The sequence below is a fragment of the Cydia splendana genome, chromosome 15 (genome assembly GCF_910591565.1).
Source record: "Cydia splendana chromosome 15, ilCydSple1.2, whole genome shotgun sequence".
In the NCBI taxonomy this organism is placed as follows: Eukaryota; Metazoa; Arthropoda; class Insecta; order Lepidoptera; family Tortricidae; genus Cydia; species Cydia splendana.
The window spans coordinates 1,151,202-1,175,827 of record NC_085974.1 but is presented as its reverse complement, the minus strand read 5'-3'; the positions used below and the strand labels follow the sequence as shown (position 1 = coordinate 1,175,827).

The 24,626-nt window shown below is 38.1% G+C and overlaps 1 protein-coding gene and 1 long non-coding RNA gene across 2 annotated transcripts; both read left to right on the top strand.

The window, feature by feature from the left end:
* The first annotated feature begins 1,659 nt into the window (after positions 1-1,659).
* Positions 1,660-11,182, top strand: LOC134797321 (uncharacterized). The gene is made up of 3 exons (XM_063769544.1): positions 1,660-4,457; positions 5,595-6,065; positions 11,139-11,182. The coding sequence occupies exons 1-3, from the start codon at positions 1,766-1,768 to the stop codon at positions 11,180-11,182; spliced, it is 3,207 nt and encodes a 1,068-aa protein (XP_063625614.1). The 5' UTR covers positions 1,660-1,765.
* Positions 11,183-18,990: 7,808 nt separating this feature from the next.
* Positions 18,991-20,073, top strand: LOC134797227 (uncharacterized). The gene is made up of 3 exons (XR_010145055.1): positions 18,991-19,426; positions 19,880-19,942; positions 20,024-20,073. It is a non-coding gene; the product is annotated as an uncharacterized LOC134797227 (long non-coding RNA).
* Positions 20,074-24,626: the final 4,553 nt, after the last annotated feature.

The window sequence follows — 24,626 nt, the reverse complement described above, 5'->3', positions numbered from 1 at the left end:
GTAGATAAGAGCCAATGTTGGATTACCACTGGTTGAGCTCTACAACAGTTAGAGAATACAGGATGATTCATGAGACGTGAGCAGGACTAATCCTGCACACTCAGTAACTGATAATTGATATATCACCGTCGTATTTAGGTGAAACAACCACACTTTTTCCTATGTTTTAACTTTTTGGTGAGGACAAATTTAATTCTCTACAATCATGGTCACCCTACAAGACCTAATTAATAAACATAAAACCTCTTTAACCGTAATGACAGCATTTTGATTATGAAGAAAATAAACTGTCAAACTTGAGTGAGATACGAGTTTTCAAAAGTAACCAGACCGTGATGACATTGATGTCATTCAATTTGACACAGAATATCGGTAGTTTAGCATTCTAATTTTAGGGTGACCATGCATGTCGTAAATAAATTAATAACTTTTTTTTTTCAACACGACTAGAAAATCAACGTTAACCTCACTAATACTTATACGAAACAGTTGCTTATAATTTAAGAACTGCGCAGTGTTAGTCCTGCTCACGTCTCCTGCTGAATCATCCTGTATATACCTAATATATTTACATTAAATATTGTCTAACTGTTGTAAGAAGTTGTGTTAAGGCTGTGGGTTGTCTGTCAATATTAATATTTTAAATAATTTAGGTGAGAAACTAAGCTATGCCCCTGATTTCAGCTATGTTTATCTTAACCGGGTTGAATTCTTAAAAATCAATTAGCATATATGATATTTTTGAGTCTGCTTTTTATATGCCATGAAAGGTCGTTCTCCGTTTATAAAATTTAGTATGAACTATGAATATAACCATTCCCACGTCAATTTACCTAAACCAAAAAGAATAGATAGTATAGAGGGGTCCTGTCAACTCCTGTCATTGTAAATTTTGTAGTCACTGTAAATTTACTGCCATCTATCGACACACGACTAAAACTCAAAATGAAAACGTATAAAGTCTTAGAGGATATAACCAACGGAGACGCCATGTCTAAAATTTTCGGTACAAAATAGTCTGCCGTTTTTTGCGGGGGAGGGGCACATCAAATGTATAGGTACGTCATGTCAGATAAACGTCAGTCCATACATATGGTTGACATGTGGTTGACCATTGGCCGCCTATTTTCGACAGAGGGGAACGCCTGTTAATGGCGGCTCCATTGTTAATTACTCCGAGTATAAACTGATATCTATGTGTTAAAATTGTTAAATATGAAACGGTGTCGTCACGCCATCTAGCCGAGGATAGGCTAAAGGTGTGTGCGGCATCCATTCGAGAATGACTTTTAGTTGAATTCCGAGGCACGTTTTTTCCTTAGACTTTATTCGTCTTATACGAAGTTACATATGTCTTTGCCTAAACGTAAGAGAACGATAACATGTGTTAGAAAGTAGATTGCTACAAGTTATACGGTTATCTTTCGCTCATAATCGCATAATTGTCAACATGAATACCTAATCCGAGCAATAAACTCCAAGAAAAATCATAAAACTCAATTTATTTCTATACTCTGTATGGAAAATCAGTATCTTAAAGAAATGTTTTTTTTTTCCTTTTTCACACGGGGCTTAGAATTATTGTTATGGCTGCTAATAACAGCTTAACGAGGAAAGGCACTCATCAAAGGCCTATATATAATGTGATATGTATTGACGCTGTACCTGCATGCTTCAGTAATAAACCAGTCATTGGTCCGAACGGTTGTTTTACTAAATACCTCACTGGCGACGACGCGAGAGTACCCACGCATTAAAAATAAATATGGCGAACTCTTATCTCGGTTCTTTGCCTAATTTCGACTACAAATCCGGAGAATGGTCTATTTTTAAAGGCAAATTAACTCAGTTTTTCAAAGTAAATGCTAATAGTATTACAGCCGATAACAAATGTGCAGTGTTAATAACGCATCTTTCGGACGATTCGTATCGCTTGGCACGTAATCTCGTGTACCCTCGTGATTTAGAAGTGCATACGTATGACGAACTTATTGCTGTTTTAGATAAACATTTTAAAATTAAAAAGTGTTCGTTTGCTAATAAGGCGAAGTTCTACAGTGCGACGAAGAAACCAGACGAGTCTTTAGGAGACTGGGCGGCGCGGCTACGCGGGTTGGCAAGTCATTGCGACCTGGGCATCGCCCTGGAGACGGTGCTGACGGACCGTTTCGTCCTCGGTCTGGGTTCTGGCCCCGAGCGCGATAAGTTGTTTGAACAAGACGCGGCGACCCTTACGTTCGTCAAGGCGCTGGAGGTCGCGGAGCAAGCGGCTAGTGCTAGGCAAGCCCAGGTGGTGGTAGGCGAGAACGGCAGTATCGGCAACGTGCCGATAAAGGAGGAGCCGGTTTTCCGTGCGGCGAGCGCGGCGATCCCTGGGCGCGGCGGCGCCCGTGGTCGCGCCAGCCGCGGTGGCGGAGCTGGTGCCGGTCGTGTTACGGATATCGCATCGGGTTCCAAATGGCATGAACGTGATGACGTCAATAGGTGTAATATTTGCGGTATGAAGAACCACAGTGCGGAAACGTGTCGTTATAAAGGTTATAAGTGCGGCAAGTGCGGTGTTAAGGGACACTTAAAGAAAGTATGCAAACTAAGATTTCACAATATCCAGGCACAGGAAGGAGAATCGGAAACTTCTTGCGAGGACTGTGAGGAGTGTGCGCTATACAATTTAAGGTATGAACATTACGATCCCATTATTTTAACTGTATTAATCAACGGTGACAAATTTTATATGGAACTAGACTCGGGTTCGGGTATAAGTGTGATTTCCGATAAATGTTATAAACAATATTTTTCTCATATTCAGTTACATAAGTGTAACATTAAGTTATGTGTTTATAACGGGCATAAAATGACGCCAATGGGTGTATTGTTAGTAAATGCTGAGTACAATTCAATTAAAGACGTCCTTAAGATATATGTGATACCTAAAGGAGGTCCACCCTTAATTGGTCGTGATTTTATGACTAAATTCGGCATTAAAGTTACTACTGAGGAATATTATAATAATAATAGTATAGCCACTGACCATTACGCCGGGGAGGTTCAACAATTATTACATTCTTATGCCGATTTGTTCAGCGAGGGATTGGGAAAATTTAATAAATTTAAAATCTCACTTCGCCTTAAAGAAAATGTTGTACCAGTTTTTTTTAAACCCCGACCAGTCCCCTTTGCCCTTAAGCACAGAGTCGATGAGGAACTCGAACGCCTTGTTGGTTTAGGTATATTAGTACCAGTGAACTTTTCGAAGTACGCGACTCCAATTGTTCCGGTTTTGAAGGAGAACGGGAAAATTAAAATTGCAGGCGATTATTCGGTAACGCTAAACAAAGACTTGGTTATTGACAAATACCCTATGCCGCGTATAGAAGAAGTGTTCGCGAAATTAGGAGGCGGCGAACGTTATACAAAACTAGATTTGAGCAATGCGTATAACCAATTCGTATTGAGTGACGAGTCCCGGGAGCTCACTACCATCAGCACCACGCGAGGGTTGTTCCAATACACCAGGCTCGTATATGGTCTGGCCAATGCGCCGGCTATATTTCAGAGAACAATGGAGACCCTGCTGGTAGGAATAGACGGAGTGAGCATCTGGCTGGATGACGTGTGTATCACAGGGCCGGATAAGGCGACTCATTTGGAAAGGTTGCGTGAAGTTTTGTTTCGAATTAAAGACGCCGGTTTAAAATTACAAAAAGATAAGTGCGAGTTTTTTAAATCGAGCGTCACATATTTAGGTTACGTCATTGACAAAAACGGCCTTCGAACATGTCCAAAAAAGATTGAGGCAATAGTTAATGCCCCTCGCCCAAATAATGTTCTGGATGTTAAGCGGTTTTTAGGGTTTATTAATTATTATCGGAAGTTTATACCGCGCGCCTCGAGTGTACTTAATCCGTTGCACGAGTTACTTAAGGTTGATGCTATGTGGAGATGGGGCCCCGAGCAAGAGGAGGCATTCATCGCGATTAAACGTGAAATGGCTTCAGGCCGGGTTCTAACTCATTTTGATCCGGAAGCGCGACTGGTTTTGAGTGTTGACGCGGGACCTACCGGTCTGGGTGCCGTGATATCGCTTGGGCCGGAAGGTCACGAGCGACCCCTGGCTTTCGCCTCCCGGGCACTTACGCCCAGCGAGAAAAACTACAGCCAAGTGCACAAGGAAGCCGCAGCCATAGTGTACGGAGTGAAACATTTCCACCAGTACCTTTACGGGCGAAGTGAACCATTTGTACTCAAAACTGACCATCGACCCCTACTTGCCATATTTGGCAAGAAAAATGGCATATCCGTTATGGCTGCCTCCCGTTTGCAACGGTACGCTATTTACTTATCAGCCTACAACTACGTCATTAGTTACATTACTAGTGAAAAAAATGTTGTAGCGGACTATTTCTCTAGGGCACCGCCGAAAGTAGTAAATCCGTCGGAGTTAAACATTGACGAAGGTAGTTCGTATTTAAACTTTTTAGACGAGCAAACCTTGCCAATATCTTTTGAAGATATTAGGGCGGCGACGGCCTTAGACAAGACAATGAAAATTGTTATGAAGTACATTAAAAACGGGTGGCCGCGTAAAATTAAATGTAAGAATATTCAACCATATTTTAGATGTAAAACTGATTTAGAAGTCGAAAAGGGTTGTATTTTACGCGGTCATCGAATAGTTGTCCCTCCGGCTCATAGAGCACGCGTGTTAGAGGAATTGCATAGGGGACACTTAGGGATCGTAAAAACTAAGAGTATTGCGCGCGGTAAGCTTTGGTGGCCAGGTTTGGACTCCGATATAGAACGCATTGTGCAAAATTGCACCGTATGCAGTAAACTGCGGACCGCCCCACCCCGCTCGCCCCTCCCGTGGCCTAGCGCGCGCGCATGTTGGGAACGTCTTCACATTGACTACGTGCAGGTTGGGCAAAGGATGTACTTGGTCGTGGTAGATGCATTCAGCAAATGGTTGGAGTGTCTACATATGAGTAAAGATGTTTCGTCAAAATCCCTAATTGTAAAATTAAAATATCTATTTTCTACATTCGGCTTACCCAAAACTATAGTGTCAGATAATGACCCAAAAATAAATAGTGAATTATTTAGACATTTTTGTGCAGTTAACGGAATAAAATATTTAAACTCACCAATTTACCATCCCTGCAGTAATGGTCAGGCCGAAATATGTGCTAAGATTTCAAAAAAAATGATAAAATGTATTCAAAGTTGCGATGATAAAATGTCAACGGAGGCTATTAATGAGCGATTGTTAAGTTTTCTATTTGAATATCGCAACAGTGTCCATTGTAGCACTAACGAAACACCTGCAAAACTTATGTTCGGTAGGGATTTACGTAGTAAACTCGATTTAATGTTACCTAGCAAAGAAACCGATAGTAATAAAGTGCACGTTGGTTTAGCAGGTGCGCGTAAGTTTGATGTGGGCCAAGTTGTTTTAGTTCGATGTTTTGTTGCTCAAAAGCCTGTATGGCGAGTGGGAACAATAATAAATAAAGTTGGAAATAGGATGTTTACTGTAGACGTTAGAGGTATCGGTAAATGTATACGTCACGTCGATCAGCTGTTGCGATATTCAGGTGGGTCGCTTGCTGATAAGATTGATAATGCTGCGCAAGCAAACGACTCGCCGCCGCCGCCCGCGCCCGCGCCTTCCCCGCGCCCTTTGACCTTTTCGCCCGCTCCGGCTCAGGCGCCGACGGCACAGGCGTTGCAACCCTCACCCCCGCGCTCACCTATGTTATTGTCGAGGCCGGACGCAATTGAAAATATTGATCAAGAGATTAACGAACCACAAGATATTGCATCCGACAACGACTTTTATGAGTGTGATGATAATAATGTCGAGGGAGAGGAAACGGATCGACCGGTGCCAGAATTAGAAACGCTAAGCTCTGTACCCGCGAGCCCCGCGTCCGCCTCGGCTCCCGCGAGCCCTGCAGCGCCCGCGTCCCCCGCGGACTCGCAACTGCTGCGCCCGCGAGCGCAGCAGCAGCACCTGGCTCAGAACGAGCAGACTGATAACCAGTCGGATCCGGTTCCGCGCCGATGTAATTTAAGGCCTAGAACTAAAAGGGTTAATTATAAATAATAATGAAGTATAATATTTTATTATATTTCTTGAAGATACCTATACCTAAAATATTGTCTGTTTTGTTGTCAGGTTCCCAGAATAATGTGGGAGGAGTGATATGTATTGACGCTGTACCTGCATGCTTCAGTAATAAACCAGTCATTGGTCCGAACGGTTGTTTTACTAAATACCTCATAATGTCTTTATCAGATGATTCAAGATATACGTATGTGAAAATTGTATTTACAATAACTTTATTGCAGTTATAAAAATGTATTTAAATAAAATTTATTTCCGCACATTAATTATTAAATAATAGGTATATCTACTAATAAAATAAAATAATACCACTATAGGCAACTAACCTAACTCAAAACAATCAAATTGTATTTAGTAGTTACACAATAAATTTCCTTAGTTTTAGCAGCTTTAGCTAACAAAAATAGGTATCGACGTTAGTTGCTTTGTAACATCTTAAGAACCAACGGGAGTGGTCATTTCTCCGTACAAACGTACTCCTCGTTTTCCTCCGTGGTTTTTGAAGCTAGAGCAATGATTTTTTCAACACAGATTAATATTGTCAATATCTGTGTCGGACCGTTTTGATTTTTTTGATATTTTTGTTTCAAAATTATAAATGGCCAAAATGGCCTAATTGACTATGCCGCAATGAGAGGCGTGGCATTCAAAACTGATATCAATTAGCCAAAAAAGCAAAACGGTCCGACACAGATAATTTCATAATCATTTAGATTGCCAAATTTGGTTACGATTGGTTAAGTTTTGGAGGAGGAAACAGATGAGTACGAAACCTCGATTTTTGAGATTTTTACGCAGGATTTTTCGCCTTGTCCTTATCGCACTACTTTTAGGTGCCGCTTCCGTTAGCGAGACGGGTATATTTACCTAAAATATTTAAAACTCAGCTCCTGTTTCATCTTAAGTCCCCGCTTACGTGTTGTACAAGTTCAACTTTTAGAAAAAAAAGTCATTTATTCAGGAGAAATACCATACCCAATTTTATAACTTTTTTTTTCTTCTGCCAATCTGCAGGACAGTTTGTTGGCAGAGGGAATTCCCTTAAAACACAGATGGGTAGACTTAGATTAGGCAATTAATAGTAGTATACTTACAATAGGCTAGGCAATTAGCCTAGTTCTAGTTAGTTGTGTAATTGGTAGTTAGTTAGTTGTGTGGTTGTTGTTGTAGTAGTAAAATAAAGTTCCAATATCATAAACACAAATATTCCCCTGGGTTACGAGGTTAAAGTTTTGGCACTTAAAGGTTCAGCATCGACGTGTACTTCAAACATGTAAGCAGGATAAAATATAAAAATTAAGCTTAATTGATAGTTATAATAAGTCTTACAACAACGGATGATGATGATGATGATGCCCTCCTGACCGATTTCGGCCACAGCGACTGTGTGCTCTGGAGTAGACAATTTTAGCTCATGTTAATTGCCTTACAACAACAAGATTTTAACGAAAAACAAAACCTGTCCAAAGCGATCGTTTAGCGGTAACTTCAAACAATTAATTGGCACGCAACGTTCCCAACGTGAAGAGACAGGTTTTTTATAATCTAACATTCGTACCATTGACAAACTTGCTAATAACACTTTAATTCACCGCAAAAAGTGAATAAAGCTATAACATAATAACCGCAAGAACAATGAATACATACAACTTTCAACCATACACAGTAAACATAAAGTTTAAAATAGAAATTATTGTAAATCAACCGGTATACTACTTTGTTGACAACTTCGACATATGTAGGTATATATATGTATACTAGCCTGAGCTTGCGGTTTCGCCCGCATGAGGTTACCATGTGAAAATATTTAATAGGTATCCTAACAAAAGTTGGACATCAGCCTGAAAATTCTGACATTTTCTGAACGATTATTTCTTAAGCCACCTAAGAGTCTCCCCTCCTACGTCTATCGACGCAGAATCGACGTATTTTCTCCTTCGATATTTTACTTAGAAAATAGGTTGGAAGCTTTAAAAAAACTGTTTTTGTGTCTCATGAGGCTATAAGGAACCATTCAATTTTCCCTTCCGTCTAATCCTCTCTGGAACGGAGTATAGTTAATGAATAGTGATTGAGAAACTCTTTTAGACATTAAACACTGCTCGTATTCATACCGCATCTTAATAGCTGTCATCGCTTATTTTTGGCCGACTGCTTGATTGATACGACCAACAAAGACATCATACGTGACGTACCGCGATCGTGACGGATTTCGGCGTCGTGATATGTCATAACTCGTCTTGAATATTGAAACGATGATGACGAATTGGGGGTATTTGTAATTCTGTAGCGTATTTAGAGTTGTGAATATAAGTCAATATACATATATCTCGGCAACCTTGTGTGAATTACTTTTTCATAAAATATGATTAAGTATGTTAGTGAAAAGGCATTATTACAATTATGGGATTGTGGCTTATTGGTGTTCTATTGGTTCATTGAGTTCTTTGGATCGTATAGTGTACATGTTAGTTGAAGTTACATGTTAGTTATTATAAGTGCACAGGGTTCATAATGGGTTGTATGTAATGCGTACACGCAGATACCTGGCTTTGAGGGTAAGGTTTCTAGCAGGTTATAGTAGTTAGTTGAGTTTTTCTATTGATTACTTCGTAGTAATGCTTATTATTAAATCTTGCGCCACCTTACGGTCATGGGTACTCATAGGTATCTATCGTAACGTAAGTGGTCGTAATAAACGCGTTTTATTTAACCTTCTGTACCTATAGTAGGTATATGTACTATTATATTTTATTCAGTGTCTACGTGTCTAGTCAGATCGTTTCCGCAGATAATTTGCGTTTTAGTTAAGGACAAACAGCGTCCAATTTTATCCAAACCCAGCTACAATTACGACAAAGGCTGTGCCGTGTAAGGGGACTCCTTTAATGGTCAAGCACGATCGGGTAGGATTACAGGGCCCGTTAGACGGATTGCAATCTGAACTTAATAAATTAGTTTTTGAACCTTGGGACATAAATAGATGAGAAAATGTCTATGGTAGTATACTCGTAGTTTTCAATGGGCCAATGAACTCGATTTCCATCGAATTATTTAGTTTTTGGCATTTGGGGGCCGATTTTTTAATTTCGAGTAGGTATTTCGTTTAATAATATCCCACTACTGGGCATTTAAATACTACTAATAGAATTGAAAACGAGTGGCCGATGCCACTAGATTCCAAATTTATATCGATAGTATTTCAAAAATTAGCATTTCGATGTTTTCTACCGATTTTCGAGTGACGAAATCGAGCGATCGACATTAAAAAATCGCTATCCTGCATGATCGATTCAAATTTAACAATTTGCTTTTGTTTTGAACTAGTTTTGATACGATATTGAAAATTGTGTTGATTGGCGCGTAAATCGGCGTGAGCGCTCTTCAAAGTCTTATCAAAACATTACAACCGTAACAAGTTTTTAAATGTGAATCGGCTCCAAGTCTGTGGTAAAAGTATTTAATTTTAGTCCAAAGCTCGTGGTAAAAGTTATTTTAGTCCAAAGCTTGTGCTAGGCGATGACATCGTTGATTGACCTTTGACATTCCGAATGGATGTTACAAAGAGCCGGAATAATCGATATCGCGTGACAAAGTGTAATATCGCTGACTTGAATACACATGATTATGTCTTCATAACAATAAATAAGAACCAAATAATAAATAAACTCTCTTTTTTTATTACCTACATATTAGGTAATTTTATTAACGCGAAAAAAACTCTGTCTGTCTGTCTGTCTGTTACTTCGCTTAGTTAAATACAGCAGGCCCCGTAGACAATATGCCAATCGCTAACGCTTCGTAGCAAACGAAATGCAACTGTCACTGTCACACTAATATGGAAGAGTGATAGAGAGTCACAAAGCGATTCGATGGCGAAGCACAAGCGATCGTCACGATGGCTAGGCCGCCTGAATCGATTTAAATGGTATAGCGGTTAAAGGTACCGGATATTTAAAGGACACAGGATAGTTCGTATCACTGAATTCATGAATTAATGTTGACAAAGTCGCAGGTAGAAGTTAGCTAACCAACCTATTAGGAGCTGCGGGCTCAGCACGGTTCCATTTTTATCGACTATCACTATGCGCGTCCCTTTCGCACTTACATACTTGTTAGAACGTGACAGGCATGGTGACAAGGGATAAAAATGCGACCGTGCTAAGCCGCCTGGTCAACAAATCAAATGGTCAACTGTGGACAAATCGTCATCGATATGGCAAGAAAAAAAATATAGGTAGGTAAAGTGCTGGTTTCCTAGGATAGCGGTGATCAAGGCACCACGAAGTCTAAATATTTGCTTGCAATGTGTAAGTACCTGCACGCACACACTTAAACCTCTTTAGCCTGTAAACTATTTTTTACCCCACCATTGTCCTGACAGTCTAAAGAGCGAGTGAAAATAAGAGTGAGCGCAGACGTGCGTAATTGGCCTAATCACCGTAAGTCGTGCGTGCGCGCCGGGGCTAAACGCTAAATTGCCGTCTTCTTTATGGCGACAGATTAAAAGCGCATTAGGCTTGTGAATTCTTCATTGAAATGAGCTGTTTAAACTCACGTTGTCACTTGCCACTATTAAGTTCCTATTTATGGACATACGGTCATTTCCATTGAATTGTTGAGTACAGTCAGCATTAGGTAGATGATTATTAGACTACACGCCAAAAGTATGTACTATTCTGTGCCTTCGGATCACTGAGCCAGCTCAGCCAGTAATAAATAAGTTCTTAAATCTTTGTTTCAAAAGCAATCCATTTATCTCAGTCGGTGAGACGCCCCACTGGGAACATATTGCCGACAGACAGGGCTGGTGGTGAGCAAATTATTTCACCGGTAACGAGTCAGGAATATGGTGCGATGACTCTAAATAGGAGGCTACGAAAAACGCTCAGACCAAATTGTGATATTCCTAACTCGGAGGCCTCAAATTGAAAGAGCGAATGCGCGCTGAAAGCAAAAGCATTCTGAACATTACCTAAAGAAACAAATCCTAATGGTGTGTGTTTTATAGGTCGGAGTGGTATCCAACACAAGAAGGAAGGGGATATGATGTAAACGAAACAAGAAAGCATTTTAGAGTCAGACCAAGAAAAGTCTGCAGCGGATTTGATAGCCCACGCAGTACACGTGTTATTTTAAATGTCAAACATCTATGAAATTATGACGTATAATTGATACTTACACTGCGTGGGTTATTAAATCCGCTCCAGACTTTTCTTGGTGCGACTCTAACACTAGCACCGTCGAGCGTCAAATCACGAGCATGGATTTTATTTTACTTTGAATTGCATTGCATGCCCAATTCAAATATTCAGAAGTACGATTTGTAAGATTCTCCATAGCGCTTTATTAATTTTCTTCAGCATCTATCATCAATTTCTTAACCGACACCGATACCAGACATTGTGAAACTGCAATAAAACTTGGGTCTTCCTATAAATCTGAATCTGACTGGACGCCCCACTGAACGTACATTGCCGACAGACAGGGCTGATGGTGAGCAAATTATTTTGCTGCTATCGTGTGAGAAATACAGGCAATGAGCTTTCCATAGAATTGGGGTGATTTTTGAACACTTCGTTTCTCCTATACTTGTAGTTGGAGTAAACTGAGCTAACGGTTCTCTAAAATTTAGAGTTATTAGACTCTAAATCAAATTATTTTTCTGAATATCATTTCTCAATCAACTTTTAGCATAATTTAATTTTTCCGAATGGCCACGTGGCAACTTCAACAGTATGTTTGGACATCAACTTTTCAAAACGCTACGTTTTAGAAAGCAGAATGACTTTGTAAGTCTATTACTCGGTCAGCGCGAACTTACTTAAGTTCGATTCGCAAGCATTTACTTAGCCAATTTCTATGCTTTGTACAAAGAAGTAGAATATTTTCAAAGTTTTTGTATTGTAGTAGGTAAAACCATGTCAATAACTCCTCAATTTCACGCAAATTAGTCTGCGATCGTCTATCCTACAATCGATACCGGTAAACGCGGCTAAAACCCATCTCAGCTGAACCCATCTCGGCTAATGGTGCTTCAGAACATTACGGAGCCTTACCGTTGGTCGGAGAATTAATAAAGGCTTTTAGTTACTGTTAGAACTATATTCGGCCTGAATATTGTCGTTGATTGCAGTTTTGTTTAGGTATACTCAAGGGCAATAAACACGGTTCACTTTCTATGGAAATCCAGATAGCGACTCATCTCTATTGCTGTCTACTGTTGTTTGGTGAATGGTTCCATTGTTTTAAATAATGACAATTTTCTTGCTTAATTATAAGGTGGTGGTACTGGTGCTCGACGCGGTCCCAGTACATGTCATCTTGAAACTTAAGTCATTGTCAATAGAGATGACAGCAGGGTAACATTGGCAGGGGCGTATTTTGAAATTTGGCGCCCCGGGCCAATAAGTTTCGCCGCCCCAGAAGTTAAGGAAAAATAAGTTTAAATAAAAAAACAGAGAATCTTTAATTATTTTTGACATGAAACGTTAGGTAAACGTCTTTAAAAACCCGTAGAAGGAGAGGTCGGACCAAAAACCAGATGTAACGAAGGGTATGAAGTGGTGGCATATATCTCTGTAACTATGTACCTAATTATAATACCTTAAATGTATAGTTTTGATATCAGTGTATAGAAAAAAGTAGCCATTACTCGGAACTGCATGTGCAGCGGACATTATATTAGACGGCGCTGATTCTGCGCTAGAAACGGTGCATTCGGAGCTAAAATTACCCCTATTTGCAGTGTTTATTCCACCCAGTCCATCCATTCCAGTCCATTCCATCATCATCATTGCAGTCCATTAACCGATTCTAGTGAAATTGGTGTCATTTGATAGATTGTATTCAATGTTTATGAAATTTAGAAAATTTAAATACGAGGGATTATTAAGCTGTAAAAAACTAAAATTGTGGCATTATTTACAGAAATTTTACGACTGCCGTGTGCGAGAATTAATGCACAAAACTGACGCAAAATTCCTCGTATAGAAGGATAAAGCAAAAACAGTTTTTTATTCCTATTCCGATCCTTTTTAACCCTAGTAGAACATGTTCATCTCCTCAATTGCATTAGATTTTATGGCCGCGGCGGCTCTATAGCGGGTACAGGGCGCCTGAGACTGTAAGCTGGCATACAGGGCTCTTGCATACAGGGCGCATGCGGCGCCCTTTACAGTATAAGCTTTGGTCGCTCTGATTTACAGAGGGCGCCTACGGCTCACTCGACACTGTAAGGTCGCGCGAAGCGCGCTCTATCATACAGGGCGCCTGCCTGCCTTTACAAGTTTACACTGTGGGGTCCCTATAAGCGTCCCTAAGCGGCGTTTGCGATAACTTTTTTACGTAAACCACTGCGGCTGTGTCCCTGATGACCCTGATACAGCCTATCCCTATTTTATATGTTAATTTTAATTTGAGATTGACAATAAAAAAATAAAAAGTAAAAGTTGGTTGAATGGTGGCGCCAAAACCAATACAAAATGCAATCGGCCAAAATGCATTTGCCGCCCCTGGCGGGTTGGCGCCCCGGGCCATGGCCCGGATGGCCCTAGGGTAAATACGCCCCTGAACATTGGGCCTTAGCATGCCGAGCACTAGTACCACCACCTTACCGCCTTCATAATTTTGAAAGTGCAATGAAAATGTACGAATAACAATGGTGGTGATAGAATATTTGAACCTAGTGATCAACACCCACATTCTCTTATCACCAAAGTGTGTTGGAATATAATATATTCCAACATATTATATAACTTATAACTTGCCTTGTATATACCTAGGTATATTGTAATTTTTACACCGAAATCATGCACTTCTTAAAAAATGTAAAAGAGGTATTTTGTAGGTAGATACGATTCTGGGATTTACTATAATCATCAAAATACTATCTACGAGTATAGGTACTTATTATTATCTATATAATTTCATATTTCAAATGTGCTAATTATATATTATGATCCTAATAGTGTTTTTGTAAAAAAAAATCTTATTGTTTTCATGTTATTATATTTACCATAATTTATGTAGGTACACGTATTTCCTAGTTTCATGACACAATATATTTGCCAGTCCCCGGAGTGTTTGTCATTACTTCCACATACTAAATCACCTTGCAGAACACTTCAATCGCCTAAGGCTCCGTTTTATTTCTCAATTCCACCTTTCCAAGCAAGAAGGTACTATGTATCTATGAATTTATATACAACATACTATTTTCCGCAAAATGGTGGAATCACACATGAGCAGTTCGTAATATTTTAACGGCTTTCTGCTAACTAATCAAGGAATTATTTATGTTTTTAAAATTTACGCGAAAACTGAACTTAAAAGTAATGTCAGTTACGACTTAAAGTGACGATTTTATATGGAAATAAACTTAGTAAAAGCTTAAGAGACAAGTTCGTTAAAGTGGAAATAGGTCTTGTTCGGCTTTAATGGGCGTTACGAGTTATGGCTCAATAACAAAAGGGACCGTAAAATTGTTGATTTATGTATGTATCGATACGTTATTGTAATGATAAGATATTACCTTCTCATAAAAAATATGTCTTAGTTCCCAGTTTAAGATTTATGGACTAGAGAATCAAATATGTTGTTCATAATCAAACACAAAGGCCAGATGCTTCGTCAAAACACAAACGTAATCCGCACAAGCATCGTCATAAAACCTTATTCCACATTAGGTAACACTAAAAAAGGCCAAGGCAAGGCAAAACACATCAACCAAGCAGCTAAGCAGCAGGCTAAGGGTAAAGCTTGTGTCAAAGGCCAAGATCCTTTTTGGGTCACTGAGCCAGCGATGTATGTATGTATGTATGTAACACTAAAACACGATACCTAATTATTTTTGCCGCAAGCTTCGTTACATAAAAACAAGAAACTAATACCCACCCTGCAACAAGTCTGGCCCTAAAGTTCCCATTATGCTTGCTTAGATTAACTAAGATTGTTACCTTCTTTTGACTTTTTAAAATTATTATTTTAGGTACTTAAGAGTTAGTACTTAAACTACTATGACAATATCCAGAAAGGAAAATGGTTAGGACTCCGGTTGTACGAAGAAGCGGTCGATAATTTTCCTCTTCTCCGTTGTCCGTGTCTTTTTTCTCTTTCTCCGTTGTAATAAGTACTATAACTTAATGACTTGCACTTTTATCAATAGTGAGAAACACTCGTAATCGCCAAATGAAGGTTTCCGCTATCTAAAAGCCGCCTATTACCAGATTCGTCAGGCTCTTAGTTATACAATTACACAGTTATTACATTCTTCGGCAATTTCGAACAATTGTCGAATTTGTGTCGACGCGTCACGCTTTTCCTCTCGGAATCCGACATGGTTTAACGACTGCGGCCATGTCATGAGATTTGCCATGTCACTTGTAGCGATGAAACTATGTAGGATTGTAACAAATGGGTTAAGGTGACAGTCCATTTCCAACGACAGCAGCACTACCATTCATTTTACTATGGAAATTGACAATAACACCGACACGTTCGTACTAGTAGTGCAGCTGCGGTCAGAAATGGAATGTTACCATTAAAGGTGACGTTCGGGTGTCAACTGCAGCTGTATTTTTGCGGCGTCGTTGTTACCGCCTCTGTATCTGTCAATTTCTTTGATAAAATAAGTTTTTGGCAAAAATTTCATATTTGATACAAGCTTTTATCGCTGACTGTACTTTTCTTACGACAAACAACTAATACTCATCGAGACAATTCTAAAAACCAAAAACCCCTAACACAATAAGGTTGCGTTGTTTCATCCCAGAGTTCCTATGGCCACCTCCTGTCTCCATCATCAGATCAGTATGTTCAAACTTCTTGAATAAACGTCTTTTATTGATTATTTATTTATCAGGTCGACAGTACCATATTATTATTGTATTGTCATCAGAACTACATACAGCTGCCAATTTTCATGACGCTACGATCCTTGGAAGATGGTTAAATTAGTTACCTTAGATTACATTACATCGACCTAATAAAAGCTTGTTAAGGCCACCTCCTGTCTCCATCATCAGATCAGCTCGATGGTACCATAATGTTGCATTGTCATTCGATTTATACATGCATGCAAAATTTCAGCTCAATCGGAAAGGCTTATTATTAACAGGGCAACTAAAATATTAAACAGGAACTTTCACTGGGCATATAATAATATAATTTGGCTGTGCATTAATATTTTAGCACCAATAAATTTATATTAGCCTCAAATTTAAGCATCATATTATTAAAAAACTGGCAGCAAAATCAAGCCACCCAAAAATATTATAGGGAACTTGAATTGATAGGTTGGCGTCTTAAATAATATGTTGGCAACTAATATTGTAAAGCGATCATAAAATGTGGTTGTTTATATATTTTGTACATATACAGAATACCTAAGATACCTATATACATAAGCTTTAAATACTCCATTTTTAAATAATTTAAATTTAAACGTATGCATACCTAGTACTTTAAATTGTCAATTTTCCTAATCCACAAAACACCACAAATGTATTTACCAATAATACCCTACTATACTTGCTATACTTATAGTCGAAATTCCTAATCATGATTGGCCATTATACCATTAGGTCTTTAAATTTTTAATTACTAAATTCAATAGTTACCACTGTGTTCTGCCGGAGCCAAAAGATAGGTGCGACGACGAGCGAAGCGAGGAGGAGTGTGTTAGGTTGACCGTGTAGTCCGTGTAGACCAAACAAAATATTTTAAAAGAACTTCATCTTTAAATTAATAGATAGCCGTTTTCTTTTTAAAATGTGCTTCATAAATAGTCGCCAATATAATAATTCAGTCGCCAAATAAATATTTGGTACCTGCCTAAAAATAAACAAAAGCTGTAACGGCATTAAAATACAACTCATATTGATATATTTTAAGGCTCCGTTTTTGTTGCCAAACTATTAATTTTAGTACCCATTTCTATTATTTTAAACTACCCAAATTCGATTAATTAGTTGACCGGTTAAATAGGTGCCAATCGGAAACCGGGAAGTGGATCAAATTTAACTTGCAAGATTTGATTACATAGTTACATACAGGTCGACCTAATAAAAGCTTGTTAATAATGAGTGACGGTCACGGGTTATCATTCGTCATCGACGGATGTCACATTACAATATTTTTGAAGCACAAAAGATTCGGGTTTTCTTTTGATCAATGGTTTTTTTTTAATACAAATCTGCGGGCCTACAACGGTCGCGCGTTTATCGTCTGAGATAGCTGCCGTCTCTTTCTAACAAGTGCCAGAGTGACGCAAGACAAGATAGATGAAATAAATGCAACCATCATATCCAAAATCCATCCATACCTACCGATCGTGTTACTATTATGATTGTTTGAGCTAATGTGAATGAGACGAACTCTCGATATAACCAGCCATTTGAGCTTCATATCTTTAAGAACTAACGGCTCAAATGCTTATAAGAAGTCACAGTGGCACGATACCGATCTGTCAGTGTCAAAAGTGATATTGCTTATATCAAATCTATGTAACAGCTGATTCGAGATAACATGTTTTGGTAATGTAGTACGGTCCACCATCCCAATAAAGGCGAGAATACACAGCGCTCGTATTTGAACTTTAGTACCTTCGCGATACAGTTGCTTTTTAAACGGCATTGTTGCTTTGCCACGCGCCAAAGTTGGAAGCTTGGGCTCGTCATAAAAGAAACAATGGCTTTTGTTTAACAGATTAGGGTCTTAGGCGTAAAAATCATTTGAGAAAATTCATACTATAATCGAACTGTTCTTATGCTGGTTTTTCTTAGTGTTCGACTCGCCTATGTACATATTAAGAAGCATTGACAAATAATATGTACTTCTGATCTCATTCTGAAAGATAACGTCCAATGCGTGCTCTAGCTAGCTTACCTATCATATTATACGACGAAAACCAGCAATATTGACTGGATGTTTATAATGCACTCGTGGAAAGCATTATTTCCTATGGGTTAAGTAGTTACGGCCGTACATTTAAGTCATACTATGACGTTCATTTCCCGCACTCAGCAGGGTCGGCTGAATTTAACAGGCTCAGAAATCTTTACTTTAGGACACCATTAATGCCCACTAAAACTAGTTTCTGTAGACGTTTCAGCTCCTACCTAAAACCGTTCCTTTACAAAAAGTTCTGCAAGACCTCCAAAAAATGACTGAAAGAGAAGTATGTGGGTGATACGCTCACTCACACATCTTCACTCACTTTAATTTGTAAATTAATTAGTTAGTAACTAGTTGTAAGCTTCCTCTTATTTTAGTTAATCTCTTCTTAAATTATTTAACCTAACTTTAACTTTTCCTTTTATACTAATTCTTAGTTCTTTAAGTGTCGGTAATATTTTCTGTAAAATTTTCTAATGTCAATTGCTTTCTAGGAGCCCAAGTCACAGGCATAGCCTAGTTTGGGATCCACCTGTGTCCATGTGTTTGTAAGATCGTTTTCTTTTGTCAATAAAAATATTCTATATTCTATATTTTCTGTCACTCATTTTATCATTATCAAACAAATTAACAGATACAGCGCAGCGGCGGCAACAATGACGCCACAACAGTAATGCAACTACTGTAGACATCCGAACTTCATCTGAAGAGTATCGTGTACTAATAGCGATGGTGAGATGCACTGTGAGTAATATCAGATCAATATCAAAACAAGTTAAGGCCGTTCCCTGAGCCAGAAATGTAAAAATACCCCAATAATTATCCTATTTTTCTAAGAAACGGTGATATTTGTAGACGTGGGAAAAATAAATATAATTCTTGATTATATTATCTTTAATAACACAGCTTTCGATACACGATTCATAACACTTCGTTCGATACAATTTATTCCCAAAGTAACCTCCAATTCGAATTTTTACTCCAACTTTACTCGTTTCTTTACTATGTGACACTATGAAACAAAAAAAGGAGAAAAATCAATCATAAGTATAACAGTAATTTGACAGCTTTAGAAAAACGATAATTAGAGGCAATATTTTTAAAATAAATAAACATCAACTAATTCTATCGTAACAAAATATCGACTCCGGCCTGCATGCTCTATCTCCGTCCGTCTTTCGAAATGAGACAGTGATGGCTGAGCGCTCGTGCCAGACGGACCTGTACTAGGTGTCCCCAAAACAAATATAAGATTTACTTATAAAAACTGTGCTGTGTTGTGTGTCCTAGTGATATACCGTGTGCACCAAAACCTTTAAGTTATAATGGGTAACAAGCAATTGAAAAAAAGAAGACATCTCGAAAAAGACAACTCGGAAGATTCCAACAAACAATGGAACTAACGTAAGTAAAAATGTATATTTATTACACAGTGAAATACGTAATTATTACTTAATTTAATATATACTTGATCGTACTAATTAGTAATCCATATAACTTAAAACATTCTAGAATTTAATAATCGCTCCATCTACCGGTTAAACATTGTCATCAATTCATCATCTAAATAGCTTAAAAGGATATTGCGATTCGCGACGTTTACACCACGCGGCACTAGCGCCTTGCACGGCAAAGACAGAAAACATTGCCGTCTATGTGTGCGTCTCCGTGAGTCGTGTAGTTACGCGGTTGCGGTGTAGTGGGCCTTCCTATAAATACGAGCACACAGTGATACATGTAACGCACACAATTAGACGCATAAAGCGTTCTTTTAGCAATCCATCCACCTATCGAGGGTTCGAACCTCAGCTCGTGATTTGTCATGCGTCTAAACTTTTTACTTTTTTGTCTTTCTAGGAAAAGAAGAAAATTGGATAATTTCACAGCCGAACATGATACTATATCTTTAGACTACATCGAGTGAGTATAATTATTTGACTTGTGCTTTTTAGCCCTACCTACGTAACACAATACACTACTACAATTTATCTTTATTTACAGACTGCAAAATATGGAAATGGAATCTCCGATTTCATCAACCACTGACATTCAAAATAACGAGTAAGTTCTAATTCTAATTGTGGCATTATCTATGAAAAGGGACCTTATTGTCTATGGCGCTTACGACGCACTGCGTCGCACGGCGTGGTATTTATATCAGAGCATCGTTAATAATGGCGGAAGCGCCATCGACAATAAGGTCCCTTTTCATAGATAACGTCACAAATACCTACCTACTCAAGTACTCACAGCGGCGGCGTACGAAAAGACCTTAGTTAGATTTAGATACCTACTGTTTTCCTATCAGTGCAGATGCTTATATCTTTTTATGAATTGAATTGATATTCTCAATTATTTGGACATATTTTGTACTTATTTTCCTAGATGGCTATTAGTAGTATTAGTACTACCTACTTAGCAAATGTTCGCCGAAAACTAAATAAAATGTCGCCAATCAATAATATCGTACGAGATACATTGCCCTCATCAGTTATTTGATATTCTCCAAGAGGTACTTAATTTAAAAAAACCGGCCAAGTGCAAGTTGGATTCGCACACGCAGGGTTCCGTACCATTATGCAAAAAACGGCAAAAATCACGTTTGTTGCATAACTATTTATTTTATTCTGTTTTTAGTATTTGTTGTTATAGCGGCGATAGAAATTCAATCATCTGTGAAATTTTAAACTGTCTAGCTACCACGGTTCATGAGATACAGCCTGATGACAGACGGACAGACGGACGGACGGACAGCGAAGTCTTAGTAATAGGGTCCCGTTTTTACCCTTTGGGTACAGAACCCTAAAAATGTACACTGATAGAATGTAATAGGGTTGCCTGAGTAAGTCCCGGAAATTAAAATCCCGGGATTTACCGATTGTCCGTACTTTCGTTATTCTTTTACGTATTTTTTAATGAACTGGTAGTTATTTTATATTATACCTACCCTACACAATAGTAAATGATTTCCTTTTCTTGAGTGTGTTGACCGATTTTTTGTTTTAATAAAACTAATAATCTTGGGCAATTAATTCCATTTTCAATTTCTCATTTACCTGTGATAGAGCATTTTTAGGGTTCTGTAGCCAAATGGCAAAAAACGGAACCCTTAAGGATTCGTCATGTCTGTCTGTCTGTCCGTCCGTATATACAGCCACTTTTTTCTGAAACTATAAGAACTATAGGTACTGTTGAAACTTGGATATTCCAACAAAAATAGAAAAAAAACAATACATTTTGGGGGTTCCCCATACTTAGAACTGAAACTCAAAATTTTTTTTGCATCAATCCCATACGTGTGGGGTATTTATGGATAGGTCTTCAAAAAATATATTGAGGTTTTTGATATCATTTTTTTCTAAACTCAATAGTTTGCGCGAGAGACCACCTCCAAAGTGGTAAAATGTGTGTCCTTTAACTTCTAAAATAAGAGAATGATAAAACAAAAAAAAATATATATGATGTACATTACCATGCAAACTTCCACCGAAAATTGGTTTGAACGAGATCTAGTAAGCAGTTTTTTTAATACTTACGTCATAAACCGCAATTTTATTATGTTACTTGCTAGATGTTACTATTTGGCTACTTTGTTGCTACAAAGTATTTGACGCCGACTGTACCTGTAACCAGCACAATGGTTTATTTACTTTCAAGTAGTTTTCTCCATTGTCATCACTTGTTATAATATAGGTACCTACATAAAAATTTTGAAATTAGTCTGTCTCACTTTTCGAAATAACTGCATTTCTGGAATGCTGCATTTCGCGAGTCCATGATCAATTTATGAAATAGTAATGGACTAATTTATAAATTGAGTGATGTTGTAAAGAAATGACTGGCTGCTACAATTCTTCGACCGACAGATTTGTCCGGATGCTTAATGAGAGGCAAAATGTGGCTGTTATTGTTCATCATCACTTGATGATAAAAAATAGTGCGAAAAATAGTTGACATGAGTTGCGTATTACCTATTCTCACATGTATCGTACAACGTTTTACAGTACATATAGCCCTATAGGTTAACTGGAAGAGATCCCTCAAAGGGATAAGTTCGCCTTTGTACTTCTTGCTAATTGTATGTTATTTTTAATATGTCTTTTTGTACAATAAAGAGTTTACTACTACTACTAGCCCTTTAAATATTTGACATAGTTACGTAATGTGTGTGTGCATTATCGCACTAGTGCGGTAAAGTCCATATGTGCTGTAAAACATCATACATTTATTTAATTTTGGTTTTGTCAGTGAGGCGACCGGCTCAAACATTTTGAACCCACGCATTGCACAGGTGGATGACACTTATCGGGTTCCTAGTATATTAGAGGAAGAAGATACCCATGAGGTAGGTGATTCATGCTAATTATGCTTATTGATTGTAGAGCAGAGAACAATTTTACCTTTTGTACTAACTACCTAGCTAGAATAACATTGTTTCAACTTCGTGTGCCAGAATTCCATCGTAAATTGATTTATCACACGATTCGTAGTCATTATACAGGGTCTTACTTTTATTTCTCTCGTTGGTTCTTTACCACCGGTGCTTTATATGTACAGTCGACGTCAAATATATGTATACATTTTTCACCTTATTACAAAGGAGTATGCTGCAATAGGTACATATCTTTGACGTCGACTGTACATGATGTGACAAATTGTAAATGCTAACACATACAATATATTTTATTTTCAGTTACAAATATCGTTCAATGTGGAAGAAGAGCTTCCTGACAAAACCGTCGGTCGAAGAATTGTCGCAGTTAGTTACCATTCGTTTCGATTCCTCGCATTTTATCCAATAAAAGATTGTATGGAAACTATATACATAAACGCAATATTTCACCGACAAAATCGCAATTTTCTTGTTTTGTTCATACTTCAAGATGGACTCTTTGTGACCTTGACGTCACGGTCACATATCGTTTTGTTCGGGGCGTTTCGCGAGTGAAGTACGACTGTCGGACTTTGACTATCATTTCTGACTTTTGTATTCCTTTAATGCAATGGATCCCATATAGACTTTTGATCCTAAAGACAAACCTGATCGATTGATACCATAAATGAAAATTAGTCATCTATTATCGATAAGTATATATGTTTTTCTTCATCAAATTATCAATAATTTTCATTTTTTAGATTGTTCCCTCTATAAACTCCTAATAGTCTACCTTGGTGCCAAATAGGGAATGCAAATCGGTTATTTTTTGTATGGAAATAATCGGTTATTAACCGAAACCGCGTTTCCATACAAAAAATAACCGATTTGCATTCCTTAGTGCCAAATTTCAAGTTTCTAGGTCAGCTCGAAGTGGGTTAGGTTTTTGATCTATAAGTCAGTCAGTCACAAAAATGCCGGTTTTAAAACGTTAATTTATGAATAACTGTTAGAGCTACGTTTACGAAATTTTGTATTCTAGACAAGATAAGGGGCTTGAATAAATGTGCAAAATTGCATGTGAGTAGGTAAAAATGGTAATAAAATTATCAATAGGAAGGATCAAGAAGTTGTTGCAGCCAGAATTAAGAATTTACCAAGGAGAGGACATGTCACTGTAATATTTTAATTCATTTTAAAATGTCATTCAGATTATCAATAAGAGTTTCTTATACCGTATTCGAATTAAAAGAAATATTTTATTAATAACACAATTCTCTCTAGTTTTTGCTCGTATTTAGTATACAACTAACTAATTATTCGTATAAAATTATTTATCGTAAAAACACTCGTATAGTTTCAAAATAAGCTATTTTATTTTGTTGGCATTGTCAAACCCATTGACTATTTTTGTTTTGCTTTAATATATGGTCAGTCGTAAAAGTATTAGCGTCAGCAATGGATTTATATAATGTATTTCTTTAAAAAACATGATATTTCATGCTAAGTAACAGAAAACAGTCAAATATTGTACCGGAAATATTAGTCCCGAAAATCCCGAAAGTACCGGGAATTTAATTTTGAAATCCCGGTTATTTACTTGGCTCTAAATCCCGAGAATTCCCGGTACTTTCGGTACCGGTATTTCCCGGGAGCAAACCCTAGTATGTAGGACTGTAGGTACTGTAAAACGTTGTACGATACATGTGCCAATAGGTAATTCGCAACTCGTGTCGATTCAAAACACTCCCTTCGGTCGTGTTCGAATTTATCGCCACTCGTTTCGATTTTCCTATTTGCCGCACTTGTAAACGTAATGTAGGTAAGTACTATTACAATATGGTGCTACTTTACCGCATTAGTGCGATAATTAGCACATTACGTAACTATGTCGAAAATTTAAAGGGCCATATTATGTACTGTAAAACGTTGTATGATACATGTGCGAATTACCTATTTTTCGCACTTGTACCGGTATGCCCTAATTAGGGTTCCGTACCCAAAGAGTAAAACGGGACCCTATTACTAAGACTTCGCTGTCCGTCCGTCCGTCCGTCCGTCCGTCCGTCCGTCCGTCCGTCCGTCCGTCCGTCCGTCTGGCACCAGGCTGTATCTCACGAACCGTGATAGCTAGACAGTTGAAATTTTCACAGATGATGTATTTCTTTTGCCGCTATAACAACAAATACTAAAAACAGAATAAAATAAAGATTTAAATGGGGCTCCCAT

What these genes read in the sequence shown, in the direction of transcription:
- LOC134797321 (XM_063769544.1), top strand. Translation starts at nt 1,766, where the DNA reads ATGGCGAACTCTTATCTCGGTTCTTTGCCTAATTTCGACTACAAATCC. An exon ending in GGAGTTAAACATTGACGAAG is followed by an intron (nt 4,458 to 5,594) that starts GTAGTTCGTATT and finishes TGCGATATTCAG; the next exon opens with GTGGGTCGCTTGCTGATAAG. An exon ending in GGATCCGGTTCCGCGCCGAT is followed by an intron (nt 6,066 to 11,138) that starts GTAATTTAAGGC and finishes TGTGTTTTATAG; the next exon opens with GTCGGAGTGGTATCCAACAC.